Source organism: Muntiacus reevesi, chromosome 8 (assembly GCF_963930625.1).
Source record: "Muntiacus reevesi chromosome 8, mMunRee1.1, whole genome shotgun sequence".
Taxonomy (NCBI): domain Eukaryota; kingdom Metazoa; phylum Chordata; class Mammalia; order Artiodactyla; family Cervidae; genus Muntiacus; species Muntiacus reevesi.
The window spans coordinates 83,973,636-83,993,411 of NC_089256.1; the positions used below are offsets into that span (position 1 = coordinate 83,973,636).

The 19,776-nt window shown below is 41.2% G+C and overlaps 1 protein-coding gene across 1 annotated transcript in view; it reads right to left on the minus strand.

Moving 5' to 3' along the window:
• IQCJ (IQ motif containing J) overlaps positions 1-19,776 on the minus strand; it is a 199,484-nt gene that overhangs the window by 15,464 nt on the left and 164,244 nt on the right. The window contains 2 exon segments of the mRNA XM_065943420.1: positions 5,868-5,948; positions 14,870-14,934. Of these exon segments, the coding sequence (XP_065799492.1) occupies positions 5,868-5,948; positions 14,870-14,934 (146 nt within the window).

Here is a 19,776-nt window from a genome sequence, read left to right on the forward strand (position 1 = left end):
CATTTTGATAATATTGATTCTTCCAATCCATGAGCACGGTATGTTTCTCCATCTGTTTGTGTCCTCTTTGATTTCTTTCATCAGTGTTTTATAGTTTTCTATGTATAGGTCTTTTGTTTCTTTAGGTAGATATACTCCTAAGTATTTTATTCTTTTTGTTGCAATGGTGAATGGTATTGTTTCCTTAATTCCTCTTTCTGTTTTTTCATTGCTAGTGTATAGGAATACAAGGGATTTCTGTGTGTTAATTTTATATCCTGCAACTTTACTATATTCATTGATTAGCTCTAATAATTTTCTGGAAGAGTCTTTAGGGTTTTCTATGTAGAGGATCATGTCATCTGCAAACAGCGAGAGTTTCACTTCTTCTTTTCCTATATGGATTCCTTTTATGTCTTTTTCTGCTCTGATTGCTGTGGCCAAAACTTCCAACACTATGTTGAATAGTAGTGGTGAGAGTGGGCATCCTTGTCTTGTTCCTGATTTCAGAGGAAATGCTTTCAATTTTTCACCATTGAGGGTGATGCTTGCTGTGGGTTTGTCATATATAGCTTTTATTATGTTGAGGTATGTTCCTTCTATTCCTGCTTTCTGGAGAGTTTTAATCATAAATGAGTGTTGAATTTTGTCAAAGGCTTTCTCTGCATCTATTGAGATAATCATATGGTTTTTATCTTTCAATTTGTTAATGTGGTGTATTACGTTGATTGATTTGCGGATATTAAAGAATCCTTGCATTCCTGGGATAAAGCCCACTTGGTCATGGTGTATGATTTTTTTAATATGTTGTTGGATTCTGTTTGCTAGAATTTTGTTAAGGATTTTTGCATCTATGTTCATCAGTGATATTGGCCTGTAGTTTTCTTTTTTTGTGGCATCTTTGTCTGGTTTTGGAATTAGGGTGATGGTGGCCTCATAGAATGAGTTTGGAAGTTTACCTTCTTCTGCAATTTTCTGGAAGAGTTTGAGTAAGATAGGTGTTAGCTCTTCTCTAAATTTTTGGTAGAATTCAGCTGTGAAGCCATCTGGTCCTGGGCTTTTGTTTGCTGGAAGATTTCTGATTACAGTTTCGATTTCCTTGCTTGTGATGACTCTGTTAAGATCTTCTATTTCTTCCTGGTTCAGTTTTGGAAAGTTATACTTTTCTAAGAATTTGTCCATTTCATCCAAGTTGTCCATTTTATTGGCATAGAGCTGCTGGTAGTAGTCTCTTATGATCCTTTGGATTTCAGTGTTGTCTGTTGTGATCTCACCCTTTTCATTTCTTATTTTGTTAATTTGGTTCTTCTCTCTTTGTTTCTTAATGAGTCTTGCTAATGGTTTGTCAATTTTGTTTATTTTTTCAAAAAACCAGCTTTTAGCTTTGTTGATTTTTGCTATGGTCTCTTTAGTTTCTTTCGCATTTATTTCTGCCCTAATTTTTAAGATTTCTTTCCTTCTGCTAACCCTGGGGTTCTTCATTTCTTCCTTCTCTAATTGCTTTAGGTGTAGAGTTAGGTTATTTATTTGGCTTTTTTCTTGTTTCTCTCATTGTGGTTTTGATTTGCATTTCTCTGATGATGAGTGATGTTGAGCATCTTTTCATGTGTTTGTTAGCCATCTGTATGTCTTCTTTGGAGAAATGTCTGTTTAGTTCTTTGGCCCATTTTTTGATTGGGTCGTTTATTTTTCTGGAATTGAGCTTCAGGAGTTGCTTGTATATTTTTGAGATTAATCCTTTGTCTGTTTCCTCATTTGTTATTATTTTCTCCCAATCTGAGGGCTGTCTTTTCACCTTACTTATAGTTTCCTTTGTTGTGCAAAAGCTTTTAATTTTCATTAGGTCCCATTTGTTTATTTTTGCTTTTATTTCCAATATTCTGGGAGGTGGGTCATAGTAGGTTCTTTTAATGAATCTTTTGACAAAAATTGATAGGCAGTACTTTCAAACAAAGGCACTTCAGGTTTTATTGAGATACAAGTTTGACTTTATTTGGGGAATTGTCTTCCTTCTTAAGACTATGTCTGTCTGTCTGTCTCTCTCCCTTTTAGAGTCGAAATGTTATTTCACCACTAAATAAAATACACTAATAAAAAGTAAGGAGAGGAATTGAACATATTTAATGGGGAGACTTTTAAAAGATGGTTCATATTTGATAGATCTTTATGTTACTCCATGGCAAAATGAACATATCATTACAAACATAAAGAGACAGACCACACAGAGTTAATAAACAATTTTTAAATGACGGCCTGTGTTCAGAAGATGCGCTTTAGGTCTCATTGCAACATGCAAGCAGTGGCCCTGATGTGAAGGGCAGGGTTTGGAGGGGTTTGGAGGGTCCATTTCCTTCCTCTGCAGTCCGGCCTCTGTGCTAAAACCTACACTTCTCTGCCGTGTGCACCCATTCCCATACCCTCGGGCAACCTTGGCCCGAGCTCAAACCTCGTGCTCCGTGACAACCTGGGGGCTGGGGTGGGGTGGGAAGTGGGAGGGAGGGTCAAGAGGGAGGGGATATATGTATACCTATGGCTGATTCATGTTGATGTTTGGCAGAAACCACCATAATATTGTAAAGCAAATATCCTTCAGTTAAAAAAAAAAAATTTGGGGGGATACTTTCTGCCTTAGGGCTGCATGAGAGCGTTTGTCATAGTGCTTCACTATTACTTTTGCTTTCACTAAGTTTTCTGACTTAAGAGGCTTTCCTTTGCTTGATCTTCCTGCCTTTCACCTCCCCAAAGTGACTTTTTATTAATAGCTGTGCAACCCTGATTGCTTTTGCCCTTTTGATGCAGTTCTTTGATCCTCCAAGTCTAAAACACAAAATTACCTCTTAACGGTGGCATTCTTGAACCAGGGGATGTGCTCTTCCTGACATTTCCTCTAAATCCCACTCTCAACACGCTTGTTCTTCCCCCCACAGCCTCTCATTCCTTCCAGTGGCACGGCCACCTACTTACTGGTTGTGGGCTTTAGTCTCTAAGTCCTGTCTAATTCTTCGTGACCCCATGGACAGCAGCTTGCCAGGCTCCTCTGTCCATGGCACTTTCCAGGCAAGAATACTGGAGGGTGTTGCCACTTCCTTCTCCAGGGGATCTTCCCCACTCGGGGGCTGAACCTGGGTCTCCTGCATTGCTGGCAGATTCTTTACCAAGTGAATCACCAGGGAGGTGCTCTCATCAAACTCTCTCCTTTCAGTGTCGTCCTGAGTGTGAGGGAATGACTGAGAGCCTTTCCTGCTCCTTCTGATCCCTACCAGAGACTGGCCTGCCAAAGTACATCCCACCTCGGGGCTTGCGGGGCTGGACTGTCTAGAAAACCTTCATTGCACCCTCCTTCTCTCTCCTCATCAGGGAGGGGACTGAAGAGTCTACAGGAAAGCAAATGTTATGATGTAGTAACCCCAGCTTCCCCTTCTCCCCACCCCTCTTCTACCTGGGAAAGATAGGTTTCCAGCTGTTTCCCACCAAGAGAAGACAGAAGACCACAAGAGAAAGCCTGTGAAGTTTGACAGTAACACTGGGACATGGAATAAGACCCCACCTTTCATACCCAAGGCTCTGTAGGTCTAAAGGTCCCTTGAGAAGCAGGAATGGGGGTATGCCAAGATATTCCTTGTTGAGAATGCCAAGGTCAGCCTGGGGAAGACCACCAGCAAAACAAGAGACATAATGAGGGGTGCAACCCACGCCACTGGTGAGGGCTCACGGGAGACCCAGCGACCCTTCCCACAGAGCCCCAACTCTTTTAAGGAAGGAACTGCCTAGGGCGTGGAAGCTCACAGGGAACCTGCGGCAGCCTTGGGTTCAGCACTCAGAGGGTGGGAGAAGCGACACCAGCAGGGGAGGGGAGGAGAGAGGGGGACAGGCAAAGAGAGAGAGCAGAGGGAAGGGGAGGGAGCCGGCTGCACAGCTGTAGGGAAGGTATACTGCGTGTAGAGGGGAGGTGCTCAAACTGCCATGAGAGTTAAGAATTTAATAACCAGATTAGACAAGGGTCACTGAACTGGAGTCAATTCTCCGATGGGACTCAAATTCCATTATTGGGTAAGATTAAGTTCTCTCTCCCTCATCCCCCTCCACTGAGTGGAAATGGGGTTCAGAGTTATTAGAAGAGATAAAACCATTCTGTTTGCACCTCACTGAGCTGAGATTCCTCCATCATACCAGCCACACATAAAATCCCAGAGTCTCGGAGCTACTGGGCTCTTAGGCACAGAGATTCTTTTTTTCTTTGCCTGCTCCTCTCCCTGGCACCTGCCCCTCTGTCTCTACAGACTGGAGGAGATGAAAACTGATAAAGACCAGGGAGGTATCTTAACTTCAGTTCAGCATACAAATTAATCACTTTAATTTTTCACACAACCAACCCTCCTTTCCAGTGTTTCCGCAGTTAAGAGGATGTTATCTTAATGAGAAAGTTCCTGACAATAAAGCAACCTATGTTTGGAAACCAACATCTTGTGGAATGAGGCTGACACACAGCTTACATAAAACGATTTGGTAGCCTGATTCGTTATTCACTTAGAAAGTGTGACACATAGCTACTTAGCAGGGGGCCCAACTGGTTGAGAAGCCACATCTGAACTTTACCTTGAGAGGCAGCCCTATGTGCTCACTCAGAGGCAGGCTTTTTACCGATAACTAACGTTAATGTAGATTGATAGGGGTGTGTATTAATATTTGCTTTTATCCAGCAGGATATTACATACTTGCATTATTTCTGTTTCAAATTCCTAAAATCAGCAATGGCTTACTTTTTCAAAGTTGTACACCTCAATACCCCCCTCTTCAAGGTGACTTCTTTCCTAAAAGATTCCTCTTTAGGCATTTTGCAAATGATCAGTGTTCCTGACCAAGCACAGACATGTTCAGATTCTCCAGATACATGCTTTTCAGAGTGTTAAGCTGTGTGTGTATGTGTGTGTGTGAGAGAGAGAGACAGAGCGAAGGAGGGAGGGAAGGTGAGGGAGAGGGGGAGAGAGAGAGAAAGACTATATACACTCACTGGTAATGCTCATAACTTATCCCCAAAGAAAAAATCTGAATGGGAAAGGATCACAGAGTACAAACATAAACAGTTTAAAATTGCTTCTAAAGTGACTATGTGGAGAAGGAAATGGCCATTCCAGTATCCTTGCCTAGAGAGTCCAATGGACAGGGCAGCCTGGCAGGCTACAGTCCACGAGGTCACAAGAGTCGGACACGACTTAGTGACTAAACCAGCCAGCCAACCAAAGTGACTTTGATGGGTCCTTTCCTAATAAAGTTTTAGAAGGTTGTTATTTTGTTCTAGAATACAGCCTGTCTCTCTTTGGATCTCATTACTTTTATTTTTCTTAAAACTGAGGTGCACATAGCAGTATTTTTATACTTTAGTCATTTGAAGTAGGGGAAGGAGAATCTCATTAAGCCATATTAAGACAGAATAAGAAAGTAAAGGACAAGAAGTGAGAAAGAAAAGGAAAGGATTTTTTCTCAAAATAACTGGACAAGCGCTGGACTGGAAACAGAAGGAAGAGGGTGGAAAGAGCCTGCGTGTGTGTGTGTGTATGGCCTAAGGTGGAATAAACCAAGTTATGGAGAAGAAAGGCAGTGAAAAATACTAGTGAGAGTTAAAGAATGTTCCTTTGCCTGAAAAGGAAAAATCAAGAAACAAAGTGATGACAATCAAATAATTCTCTACATTATCCATCGATGGTGCTGTGTGCTCAAAACAGCTTTGTTGCTACTTACAACTGGGAAGAAATACTGTGTAATATATAAATATAAATGTGAATAAATGTGTGATTCTTATACCAATGAACTCCAGAATAGTTCAGAGATTAATAGAGTAAGAACTGTAAAAACACAAAAATTTTAATGTAAACATTAAAATAACTTACATTTTCACCTTTGATTCCAAGGGCTGTAGATTGACGTGACACTTTTGAATGTTATTCTCCACATCCATGGCCAGTTGGTGACTACAAACAGAAATAATGTCTCAATATAGATGAATCCATAAAGCTGTCATTAACCTCAATAAAAGTGCCAATTTAAATTTAATTGACAAAGCAAGTACATACGCACTTTTGTTCATTTTATTAATACAGTCCTAAAAGTTCTTATTGATGGATAGTAGATAAATAACTATACCATAGAAAGAAAATGTGGTGCTGCCTTTTAACATTGCTTTTCTTTTTATTTCTACTACTTAGCTCAACATTCATATCTAAGGCATGTAAATCATTCACTTTACTCAGAGACGAAGGCAGAATATTAAACTGTTTCAGAGGAATAAAAGCCATGAGTAGAGTGTTACAAATCCCATGGTATTGTCCAACTAGCAAGTTGTAGAGAGAGTCTCATTCATTCCCACTGGTGTCACTACCACTGAACCTGTTCTCCTTTCATTCTGTGAGCTTTCTCAGAGCTCCCACTGTGAACAAAGCATCAGTCTGCCCTGGATAAAGATGCAGGAACTGTGAACATATGCCATTGCTCCTATGAGCCTAAGACAATCACTGGGTGCTACAATGGCCAAGGAAGACTATAGCAGCTGTATTGGGCCTTGAAGAATAGACAGGAAGTAGTAAGTTAACGTGTAAAGGATGAAAGTGAAGGAGGAGAGTGAAAAAGTTGGCTTAAAGCTCAACATTCAGAAAACTAAGATCATGACATCTGGTCCCATCACTTCATGGGAAATAGATGGGGAAACGTGGAAACAGTGTGAGACTTTATTTTTGGGGGCTCCAAAATCACTGCAGATGGTGATTGCAGCCATGAAATTAAAAGACGCTTACTCCTTGGAAGGAAAGTCATGACCAACCTAGACAGCATATTAAAAAGCAGAGACATTACTTTGCCAACAAATGTCCGTCTAGTCAAGGTTATGGTTTTTCCAGTGGTCATGTATGGATGTGAGAGTTGGACACTGAAGAAAGCTGAGGGCCAAAGAATTGATGCTTCTGAACTGTGGTGTTGGAGAACACTCTTGAGAGTCCCTTGGACTGGAAGAAGATCCAACCAGTCCATCCTAAAGGAGATCAGTCCTGGGTGTTCATTGGAAGGACTGATGTTAAAACTGAAACTCCAATACTTTGGCCACCTCATGCGAAGAGTTGACTCATTGGAAAAGACCCTAATGCTGGGAAGGATTGGGGGCAGGAGGAGAAGGGGACGACAGAGGATGAGATGGCTGGATGGCATCACCGACTCGATGGACATGGGTTTGGGTAGACTCTGGGAGTTTGTGATGGACAGGGAGGCCTGGCATGCTGTGATTCAGGGGTCACAAAGAGTCAGACACAATTGAGCAACTGAACTGAACTGAAAGGTAATACCTATGAGGGAGATCCTAAAAGATGATGCTGTGAAAGTGTTGCACTCAATATGCCAGCAAATTTGGAAGACTAGCAGTTGCCACAGAACTGGAAAAGGTCAGTTTTCATTCCAATCCCAAAGAAAGGCAATGCCAAAGAATGCTCAAACGACCACACAATTGCACTCATTTCACATGCTAGCAAAGTAATGCTGAAAATTCTCCAAGCGAGGCTTCAATAGTACGTGAACGGAGAACATCCAAATATTTAAATTGGATTTAGGAAAAGCAGAGGAACAAGAGATTAAATTGCCGACATTCACTGGGTCATAGAAAAGGCAAGAGAATTTTTTTAAAAAATCTACTTTTGCTTCATTGACCACACTAAATAAAGCCTTTACTGTGTGGAGCATAACAAACTGGAAAATTCTTCAAGAGATGGGAATACCAGACCACCTGATCTGCCTCCTGAGAAATCTGTATGCAGGTCAAGGAGCAGCAGTTAGAAGTGGACATGGAACAATGGACTATTTCCAAATCAGGAAAGGAGAACATCAAGGCTGTATATTGTCAACCTGCCTGTTTAACTTATATGCAGACTACATCATGCAAAATGTCAGGCTGGATAAAACTCAGACTGGAATCAAGATTACTGGGAGAAATACCAATAACCTCAGATACACAGATGATACCACCCTTACAGCAGAAAGTGAAGGGGAATGGAAGAACCTCTCAATGAAAGTGAAAGAGAATGAAAAAGCTGGCCTAAAACTCAACATTCAAAAAACTAAGATCATGGCATCTGGCCCCATCCCTTCATGGCAGATAGATGGGGAAACAATGGAAACAGTGACAGACATTATTTTCTTGGGTTCCAAAATCACTGCAGATGGTGGCTGCAGCCATGAAATCAAAAGATGCTAGCTCCTTGGAATAAAAGCTATGACAAACTTAGACAGCATATTAAAAATCAGAGACATTACTTTGCTGATGAAGTTTGTATAGTCAAAGCTATGGTTTTTTCCAGTAGTCATGTATGGATGTGAGAGTTAGACCATAAAGAAAGCTGAGTGCCAAAGAATTGATGCTTTTGAACTATGGTGTTAGAGAAGACTCTTGAGAGTCCCTTGGACTGCAAAGAGATCCAGTCAGCCAATCTTAAAGGAAATCAATCCTGAATATTCATTGGAAGGACTGATGCTACAGTTGAAGCTCCAAAACTTTGGCCACCTAATGCGAAGAACTGACTTATTAGAAAAGACACTGATGCTGGGAAAGACTGAAGAGAAGAGGGATGGGGATGAAGGGGATGACAGAGAATGAGATGGTTGGGTGGTATCACCGACTCAATGGACATGCGTTTGAGCAAGCACTGGGAATTGGTGAAGAACAGGGAATCCTGGCATGCTGCAATAGATGGGGTCACAAATACTCAGACACGACTGAGCAACTGAACTGAACTGATAAGGAAGATATTAAAATAAAGGAGTAAAATCCAAAGAAAACAAAAACACTGATTTAAATAGATACTGCTGCACACACCCCAATGCTCATGACAGCATTGTTTATAATAGCCATGATAGAGAAGCAACCTAAGTTTCCACCAATAAATGAATGGATAAAGATGTGGTATATGCATACAATGAAATACTGTTCTGTTATAAAAAGAATGACATTTTGCCCTTTGCAACAACATGATGGACCTGGACGGTATTAGACTTAGTGAATAAGTCAGACAAAGACATACTGTATATTATCACTTAGATGCTGAATCTAAAACATAAAACACATGAATGGATAAAACAAAGCAGAAGTAGAGGATTACAAGGTTCAAGCTACTCTTAATACGTATGAAGTAAATAAGCTACAAGAATATATTGTTCAGCACAAGGAATATAGACAGTATTTTATAATAACTTTAAATGTAGTGTAATCTATAGAATTGTAAATCATTATGTTGCACACCTGAAATTAATATAATATTGTGAATCAACTAAGTATCAATTAAAAAATTACATCTTGATTCCAAAAACACAACCCAGGCAGGCCCAGGCAGGACTAAACCCCAGTGAGGTCCCATTCTGAAGGTGTGAGAAAAGGGAGAGGAGGGCAGGAAGCTGTTTACGTGGCCTGCCCACTCAGGTAAGGGGATCTGGGAGGCAGCTGTTGGTTGGGTCCAGTTAGATCCAGTATCTTTCTGCACCACCTAAAGAATCTTGTTCACCTGTGACTTTATTGGGACAGAAAACGATTCATTGACAGTGACTGTACCGACATTATTGCCATCTGATGGCAATCCATTTCCATGACTGTGAGCATCAAACTAAACAAATGAATGTATTCTTTCATTGAAATGATGATTTGAAGTGCCAATGTTAAATTATTATAAAAGTGACCTATGTTCTTTGGAAAAACAGAGTAGAAGTAAAATGTTCAGGCTATTTTTGAACAATAGAGAAAAATATTGTGGAAGGGGCAATACAAGTAGGAATGTAAAAGGAAATAAGTTTGTATGAGCAGAAAACTAAGAGTCATTGGCCACGCAATGTGTACAAAATACTGTCATGACATTTTGCATGCATTACCTCATTTCATTCTCCCAGTGGCCTCTATTAGTCAAGCATTATTTTCCATAGCATAGAGCTGAGAAATCTGAAGCTCAGAGAGGTTATGTGCAGCTCAGCAGAAATCACATTAAAACCCAAGTCTCGCCACTACAAGGCGTTTGGAAGATTTTAATACCAGACTTTCACTAACCTTCTACTGACTGTGGTTACCATAAAATATTTGACATCTAATCATGTGGTAATGCGTGTGTGTGTGTATGTGTCTGTGTGTTTAAAACTGAAACAAAAGTTTCAGGAATTATGAATTCTCCAACTACATACAATGTACTCTGACATTTTAAAATTATATTTCAGATTTTTTAAAAGGTCAGTGGTGACCCAACCAATCAGTTTAACAAGTCATCAGTGGATTGTAATCTACAGTTTGAAAAAGATTGCTACAGGGAAACAAAGAACTTGAAGCAGGAAAATGAGTTTGAATGGGATGTTTTAGAATGGCTTGTGGTGGGAGTGAGCAAGGAGAATGAAGGCAATCATTTAGTTGAGTATTCAAATTGGCCAGATAATGAAGACCAGGGTTATAGTTACAGGAAAGAAGAGAAAAGGATAAGAAAAAAAATGGGGCTAGAGACATCATTAGAATAACGAATGTATTTTCTCCTCTTGAGAAAGGAATAGCCAAGTGATGGGGAAAACATGGTAGATTAGATATGGCCACTATTCGGTGCCAGCAGCCTAACAGAGTGTTGTGGTTGATCAAGTGGGATGCTCAGCGGCAAGGGAAAAAAAAACCTCTTGTCTGGTCTGTGCTACTGGTATTCAGGGTCCATTATTAACTTTACTCCCTCATTTACAGCTATATTAGATGTCTCCTATGTGCCAGGAATGATGCAAAACATGGGGGACACAGTGATGAAAGTATTAGACATGGTTACTGTTCTTATGGTCCTACAGTTTAGGAGATGTATATTGAAAAAGCAACTAAAAATGTGACAGATGTTATTGAAGGGCACCATAGAGACCTAAGCCAGTGGTGGGAGGCATGCAAAGTCTTATTTTTATAATTCTATGGTCTGGTGGGTCTTTTTACAACAGCCTTGTAAATAGGATACTTTAAAATAGTGTATTATTACAATAAGAAATTAACAATTTGGGCAATACAGATATACATGAAGTGTTGTGGGACCTGTTGCTATATGCAGCAACCAAAGACAAGGCTCAAGTCCATAATGAGAACATTTTTATAATATTAGCAAATTTGTCAATGTTTGTAAATTTGTTAATTTATACATCCTCAGGAAGTGATACACTACAAATACCAATAGGTTTAAATTAGATAACTTTAGTTCATTCTATCAATAATTGCCAGTGGGTAATAAAGTGATTGGGGATTCCCAGGTAGCTCAGCTGGTAAAGAATATGCCTGCAATGCAGGATACCCTGGTTCAATTTTTGGGTCAGGAAATTCCCCTGGAGAAGGGATAGGCTAGCCACTCCAGCATTCTTGGACTTTAATGCTGGCTCAGACAGTAAAGAATTCGCCTGCAATGTGGGAGACCTGGGTTCAACCCTTGGGTTGGGAAGATCCCCTGGAGGAGGGCATGGCAATCCACTCCAGTATTCTTGCCTGGAGAATCTCATGGACAGGGAAGTCTGGTGGGCTACAGTCTATGGATGGAGTTGCAAAGAGCCAGACACGACTGAGTGACTATGCACAGCACAATAAAATGATTATATTAATATGTCAGAAGACTGTGTGACTTGCAATCATGAATTTCCTACTCTCACACCCAGTCTGGCTCAATATTTACAAAAAATAGCACTCAACTTAAGGTCTTAAGTTAATAAATGATTCTCAAAAACAACAGAGTCACAAGCAGCCTCTCTCCTGATTAATGGCCTTAGTAATTGCTCTTCTCTGTTTATGGACATATGCCAAACTTCACTGAAAGACAGACAGACAGACAGAGAGAAAAATGTGCCCAAAGCTCCTGCGTATGGTCTCAAGTAGAATAGAGCTGGAGCCTCCCCTCTCTTCCTACCAACTGTCTACCACAAAACCCTGTTGAGCATTCAGAATAAATGTAATGTTCCAAGGGGGAATAACTGATCAACTGCCATGACACCACTATCGCTTAACTTATGGTCATTTCAAGTAACTGAGATGATTTACACCAGCACCCAAGTCAGCTACAGCTATAATGAAATGCCTAATCTGCTCACTCTAAGTAGCCCAATTTCTCAATCAAATTTGACAGCTTTCAAGGACACTGTGTAGCCCAAAGCAGACCAGAATTCCAGGCAAATGGATAGAGCGGTTAGGACCAGCATGAACGAGAAGTTTGCCCCACAGGCCTGTGTGTTTTGAGAGAAGACTTAATCTCATCCCTCGAATTCCTCAATCATGACTGGGGAATACAAGTGTACAAAGCAGATTGGCCATATCCAGAAGCTTTTAGCTTTCTCAGGTATTCTAGATAATTCGAGAGAAAAGCAGAGGGAGGGCAAGGAGGCAGAAGTCCACATATTGACCACTAGTCTTCGCATATCTTCCTAAGAGCACAGAGCTGGGAAAGATACATGCTGGTGTTAGTGAGGGGTTTAATACAGAGTTGTGATCAATTAGCAGGAAAAAACTTCTAGAGTTCACTTCCCACATTAAAATCAATAATGAAAAAACAGCATAGTCAGATTTAAAAAGTAAACGAGCTGAGCTGAACATCACAGAGAAAGTGTGTCCTCAGAGAATTAAGCTAAATGAGAATATTGAATAACTAAAAAATAATCTAAAATATATGTAGACCACTGGTTCTCAACTCCAGATCCTCATTAGTATCACACAAAGGAAGCTTTCAAGAAATACTGATTCTTGAACCTCAGCCCCAGGGATTCAGATTTGACTTGCCTGGGCTGGTATTTTTATTAAACTCCCTGGTGATTTGAAGGGTAGCCAGGATGAAGAATCTCTGATGTAATGTCATTATAATACTAATTAGTCTCCACAGAAGAAAAATCTTCGTTTTAGTTTCAGCCAAAAAGTCTTCAGTTATTATTGTTTACAAATAATTAATGATGATGGTGATGAGGGAGAAGAGGGAAATCAAACTATTTTATTCTTATTTATCCAAGTTAATGACAACCAGCATAACAAAGATAAATCAAATCCACAGATGAGTCAGCATCTTCATTTGATCCAATGAACTGTTCCTCAAGTGGTACCATGGAGAATTCTTAGAATTGCCATGGGAAGGCGATGAACCTGAAGGCTGGCTAATTCAAACAGCCCCCAGATGGGTGGGGAAGGAGATGATACTGATGGCGCCATGCTATCATGGGGGCCACATTTCACGTGCTCAGTAAGACTGTCAAGCCAGCATTCTTAGCTTCATTTTTAAAGATGGGGAAATGGGCTCAGGATGATTAAGTAATTTGTGCAGACTCATAAGGCCAGGAAAAAGCAGAAAGAGGACTCAAATCCAGGTTTTCCAATGGGCAGAAATGTTTTCCACAGCATCTCAGATGGCCATGTACACTCTTCTTAGGTACTTCCCGTGTCTATCACCTCGCTGCTTAACAAAATAAGTGCTCTCTGCTGAGCGATGATTAATCTTTACTAAATTCATTCTTTTTTCTGCGTCACCAGCTATTTCTCCATCAACCCTGCTCATTAATCCTTGTTCTGCTTTCTAAAACAACAAAAACAATGTAGTCCCTTTTCTACAGGAAAATTTCTTCAAATGTTTAAGTATAGGTACATGTCCCCTCCAAGATCTCTTTCTTCAAGCTACACATCCTCAGCTCTTTGCAGTAGTTTTACATGGTCCCAGAACCCTCACAGTTTTAACCCTTTGGTGCTCTTGGGGATGTCAATGTGCTTTGTAAATGTGGTACCCAGAGACAAATGTGGTGACCCCCACATGGACCTGACCACAGGACTCCCTTTGAAGACAAAAGGGGAACGGAACAGCAGAGGATGAGACAGTTAGATATCAATAGCATCACTGACCCAACGGACATGAATTTGAGCAAAATCCAGGACATACTGGAGGACAGAGGAGCCTGGTGTGCTGCAGTCCATGAGTCCATGAGGCTGCAAAGAGTCAGACACGATTTAGCGACTGAATGAGAACAACGACATGGGCCTTACTGGTTACCAGCGTGGGCTCTGGTGGCACTGAACCTGACTTTCATTCTCACCCTTACCACTCTCAGCTGAGTGTACTTCGACAAGTGCTGAACATTCTCTGGGTCTCTTTTCTCATGGGTAAAATGGAAATAATAATATCTATATCAAAAGGCCATCATCAGAGTTTGCTGAGGAAACATCCGTAAGCATCCACTGGTACAAAGTACATTGTAAATGCTCAATCCATGACAGCTCATTTTTTTCTTCTTTTATCTTGACAGTGTACCTACTACTCAGACTAATATTATGGTGATATTTTTAGAAGCCATATAAAATCTTGGTCTCAAGTTAATGTCAGATAAAACCTCTAAGCATTCACTGACACTGAAATCAGAATATGTCTTTCACAAGCTCTAATTGTACAATTTTCTTTAAAATCTAAATAAAAGACTGTACTTTAATCTCTGTTCAATTTCATCTCTTTCATTCTTGCTTTTAATTCCAGCTCAGGTTTGTGCCACTCCACAGTATTACTTTGAATGGTCATTCTATTAGTCTTAGTGTTACTCTTGTGTTTTTACAAATTCTATGAACTCCTTCTCTACACATCCCTGATTAAAAGCCAAAGACAGAGTCGGGTTAAGTTTCAAGCTCTCAGACATACCATCAGATGCATCTCCAGGTATCATGCCACTCTGTTAATCCGTACAGTCTGGTACTATAGCTCAAGTAGCCATAAGTCTGTTTGACTATATCTCAAATGAGCCACATTTCTGGGTACTGATCAAATAATACCCCAAGATGAATTTACTTAAGTATTTTTGCCTTGTGAATAGTTTTTTTTTTAATGTGAGCCTTTCAACTTTAATTTCCTTTAGTGTTTTTACTTACTTTTCAAGTAAATACTTTCCATCATTAACTTGTTTCAAGGGATTCTGCAATCTTTTCAATTCTTCCTGTGAAAAAGAAAAAAAAAGTCTTACAAGTTGACTCCATGAATTTATGGGTAATATTTCAGGAAAATTGTTACCAATATTGAGATAATCACTGTTACGAGTTCTGGACTTTGCAATGGATGAGTGTTTCACATACAATTTTATCCTGGATCAAATTAAAATACAGTTCTTTCACTTATATTGTATGATTTTTTTTTTACCACTAAAGATAATACCTCCTGTTATTTTTCCAGAGAGGCAATATGCTTATACAGATCCACCCACACACATCCCAAATTTACTCTTATCAACAGTTTTATGTTTGCTGGTTGCTGGGCGAGAGGCCCTAAGGAAGGTGGACAGGGTTTGACCATTTAGCAAACACTGTCTTTTGTCTCTTGGTAACTCTTGGTTACCTCAGCCCCACACACACACACACTTTCCCTGAATTTCCGGCATCCAGTCTCAGTAATCCCATTCCCTCAGTCACAGTGATTGCTTCAGGGATGTGACAGAAGTCAGCCCAGGTTCCCGGTGAGACTGTCTGTCTCCAGACTTGTTGTCAGTCAGAGCAGGATTTAAGGAAGGCCCACAGAGAGTTGCAGTCCATAGGGTCACAAAGAGCCAGACATGGCTGAAGAGATTTAGCATGCAGGCATGCACAGAAGTCTGGACCCGGGAAGGCCACGACTCCTTGAGATCGACCTGCTTGTCTCGTCACCACAAATGGCTGAAATGCCAAGAGGAGGCTCCAATCTGCACTCACTACTCATTCACCTCTGAAAGGCCATCAAGACTAGCCCCAACATGTTTCCAGCCCATCAGCCATCCGAGTCTCCTCAGTTACCCATTCTCTTTAACTTCTTACTCTACTGCACAACCCCAGATTTGACCCACTCACTCACCTCTCCCCAATCCCTCCAGTCTTTCCACTGAACCCTTTGCAACTCACAGTCCATCGTCATCAAAACCCTCTATCTCCTCAGTTTCTTTGAACATTCCCTTAGTTATCTCATTCTAACTGAACCTGTTAGAATGCTGTTCTGGGGACAGCTATGTCTTTGCTGGAAATAGAAGATCAAAGAACAGTTTCAAAAAGAGTTTCAGGATATAGAGGAGTCTGCTGATGACAAACCCGGCTGGTCTCTGAGCACTCTGTCTCCCCTGCAGTCCTCTGGAGAGGTGGCCATTTCCTCCCCATGTGCTACATACAATACACTCTGGAGGAGGGATGGGGCCATTTTTGCTCCTCCCTGCTGTTCCCAGATCCTCTTCATCCTATAAAACCTCACTCTTCTGGAAACACACCAGCAGCCTGTCCAAGGGCTCTGGTCCTTCTCATCTATCTTCTCTCCTCAGGAGGTCTTATCCAGTCCACAGCTTTAAATTTATACTTGCACCTGACCACTCCTCTAAACACCATTCTGACACATCCACCTGACTTCTTGGGAGTTCTGTGTGCCTGGCTGAAAGGCACCTCAAGTTCAAACCAAAGTCTTGATTTCACTGCCTAGACCCTCCCACCCAAACCTCCTGCTTCACCACTTCCTCCTCATTTTAACAAATGACGTCAATATTCACCTAGACATGCAGTGATATGACTCCTAAAACCTAGAAGTCAGCCTCTACTCCTTCCTTCCTCTCTCAATCCACAATCATCAGCTATTTACGTTGGTCCCAAGTTCAAAATATATCCAGAAATTGACCACTACTCCTCAGTCTGGTCCAAAGCAACTGTGAGAGTCTCCTATCTCCCTGCTTCCCAAGTTAGCCCACTTCAGTCCCTTCTCCTTCTATCAACCAGCACAATCATTGAATATTTGGGTTTGCTTTTTTAAGCGACTGAAAAGCACACATCATAAGTGTTCAGTACAACAAGGTTTGACAAATGCATATTCTGGTAAAATTACCACCCCAGATGAAATACAGAACATTTACTTCACTCCTGAAGCTTTCTTTGTATCCCTGTTCAATCAATTCCCCTCTCCCAAAGGCACTCCTGTTCTGATTTTTATCACCATAGATCAATTTTTTAATTAATTTTTATTGGAGCATAGGTGCTCACCATAGATTAATTTTACCTGTACTAGAATTTCACATATATTTGTCTATTCTTTTGTATCTGGCTTAATTCCCTCAGCATCATATTGATACATAGGCAGCTGTATATGGTAAATGGTTATGAAGATAGAGATGACTGAAGCATAGACAGAGAGAGACACAGCATCCTTTTCACTCTTACACATTTTATTTTCAAGGTAAAACTTACCCTTCAACCCTACAGACTCTGGTTTCTAGACTCTGGCTCCTAAGAGTAAGTCTCCACCTCTACACTCTCACTATTAGTCACTCAGTTGTATATTACTCATTGGGACCCCATGGACTGTATGTAACCTGACAGACTCCTCTGTCCACAAAGTTGTCCAGGCAAGAATAATGGAGTGGGTTGCCATTTCCTACTCTGGGGGATCTTCCCGACTCAGGGACCGATGCCATGTCTCCTGCAGCTCCTGCACTGGCAGACAGATTCTTTATCCCTAGCACCACCTGGGAAGCCTGCTCTATTCTCTATTTTTCTCCAAACCCTCCATTCCTCCCAACTAATCCTTCAGCATATCCCACCCCACCTCCAGCGACCAGAGCAATAAATCCAGGTCATAGAAAAGGTCAGGCTTAAAGCCACTTTTATACAGAGAGGAAATAGTTTGGATAAGGATCCTTAGTTCTTGAAAACCAGAGGTGGATTTTCAGGCCATGAACTTTTCCTCGTTTCCCACCTGTTTTAGGATTAGGAAAGAGATTGAGTTGTGGTGGTCCTGGCACTTTCTTCTCTTGCATGTGCCTGTGGGTTTCTTTTCTTTTTCCCTGGGCATCTGTGGGCAGGAAGGAACAGGTTTCTGCACTTGGGGCAGCCACTCTCTTTCCTTTGGGTCTTTTTCATTGCAGGGAGCTTTGGGGAGGGAGGAGGAGGGCTTTGGTGCAGCACTTATTCAATCTGACTATCCACGTTCTAGGAAATCATATTAAACATAAGGTCAATGACTAACAAGAGCTTTCTGAACAGCTGCTCTGCTGACAATTTGGAGGATTGATTTCATCATTTGGTTATTTAAGCTAACTATACAAAAACACTTCAGTTCAATTGGCCTGCAAGTTCCACACCGTATCCTCGTTTTCTGGGAGATGGACAAAGAAACTGACTTATTCCATGGATCTTTGCCTGGAGTTTCACTCTGACACAGTTTTCCATCAATTTACCATTAAAAACATATACATGTCGGTCTTTCCCACCCCTGGTTTCTCTCACTAGTCTTCACTGCCTCAGTTTCACATCCAAGCATGTCATTTCCTACTAGAAACCAGCATGGCTCCCAGGTGCTTTCAGATGAATTCCAGGATCTCAGCCAGAGATTGTTTGTCTTACCAGGGAGGGCCTTGACTCACGCCCTCCCTCTCCAAGTCCAGTCTGATGAAACTTCACCCAACCCTGAAGTCACATGCTCTCTTACACTGGGGGACACTGGGGCCCACTCTCATTCTTCCTTCAGGAAGCTCCCCCCCCACTTTCCCCTCCTCCATAGAGCCTTCCCTAACTCAACAAGAGGATCTGGTACCTCACCCTGCCTCCTCAGCATCCTGTGGGGATGGTGACCCCTGGTTTAGCATTACCTTGTTACCTGACCCACCCCACCACTGGACTTTTCAAAATCAGGGGTGGTGATTTATTCACCTTGAGGTTCATACTCCCCAAATGATGCATTTAGGTTGTGCCTAATGAATATATGCTGAATAAATGAATTGAGCTGAATGAGATGGAAAGAAAACTTAGTGGCTTAACATTCCCTCCAAATCTCAAGATGTTGTATGTCCTCCAGTGATTTTTCCCTGCCTCTCCACCTCTTTTGTTTGTTTGTTTTTTAATCGTTCTTTAGCTTTCTTTTTTCTTTAATATCATACCTTTTCCAACTTTACTTGGGTATACCTGACAGTTACAAATTGTATATATTTAAGGTACATACTTGATATATGCATACATTGTAAAATAATCATCACAATGAAGCTAATTAATATATCTATCACCTCCTATCCCTGCCAATTTCTTTCTTTTTTTTTGGTGGTGGTGAGCACACCTAAGATCTGCCCTATTAGCACATTTCAGATTTACACTGAAGTATTGTTAAGTACAGTATACTGCTGTGTGTTAGATCTTCAGAGTCTACTTGTCTTGCATAACTGCACTTGGTACCTTGACCAGCATCTTCCCATTTACACACTCACTCATCATCTTCATTCTCTTCTATGCTCTCGGAGGTTCAAAATTAGACTTTATCATGCAGGTCCCTTGGTCCTATGGCTTTGAATAGGGTTTGAGCAGTGGGAGGCACAGGCAGGAGATCAGAAGGGAAGAGAAAAGCTGGAGTATTTCTTCTCTGTGCTTCCCTCTTTTATCGCCTTAAGTACAGGCTCGAGCCACTGCAGGCCACAGCTCCTGTGGGTGGTGGCCTCTCTCACATGGTCATTCTTGTCACATTCCCGTAACTGCTCTATTTCCTTGCCCCTCCAAAGCATTTCTTTCCCTCTCTTCCCTCCTTCCCCTCCCTTCTTCTGGCCCTTCCAGCTGTTGATAGCCCCAGACGCTTCACCGTTCCCCGTGGGTCTCCCTACATCCTGCCCATATCTACAGTCACTCAACTCAACTCTTCAAATCACCCTTCTAAATGAGCCATCTGCCTTCTCCCTGGACTCCGGCTCACATGTCTCAAGGATCCTAGAATTGCTTTGGTTTGCCCCATCCATGCAATTCCTTTCCCATTAATATAATCCAACAAATTCAATTAACGTTAATTAACCACATTAATTAAC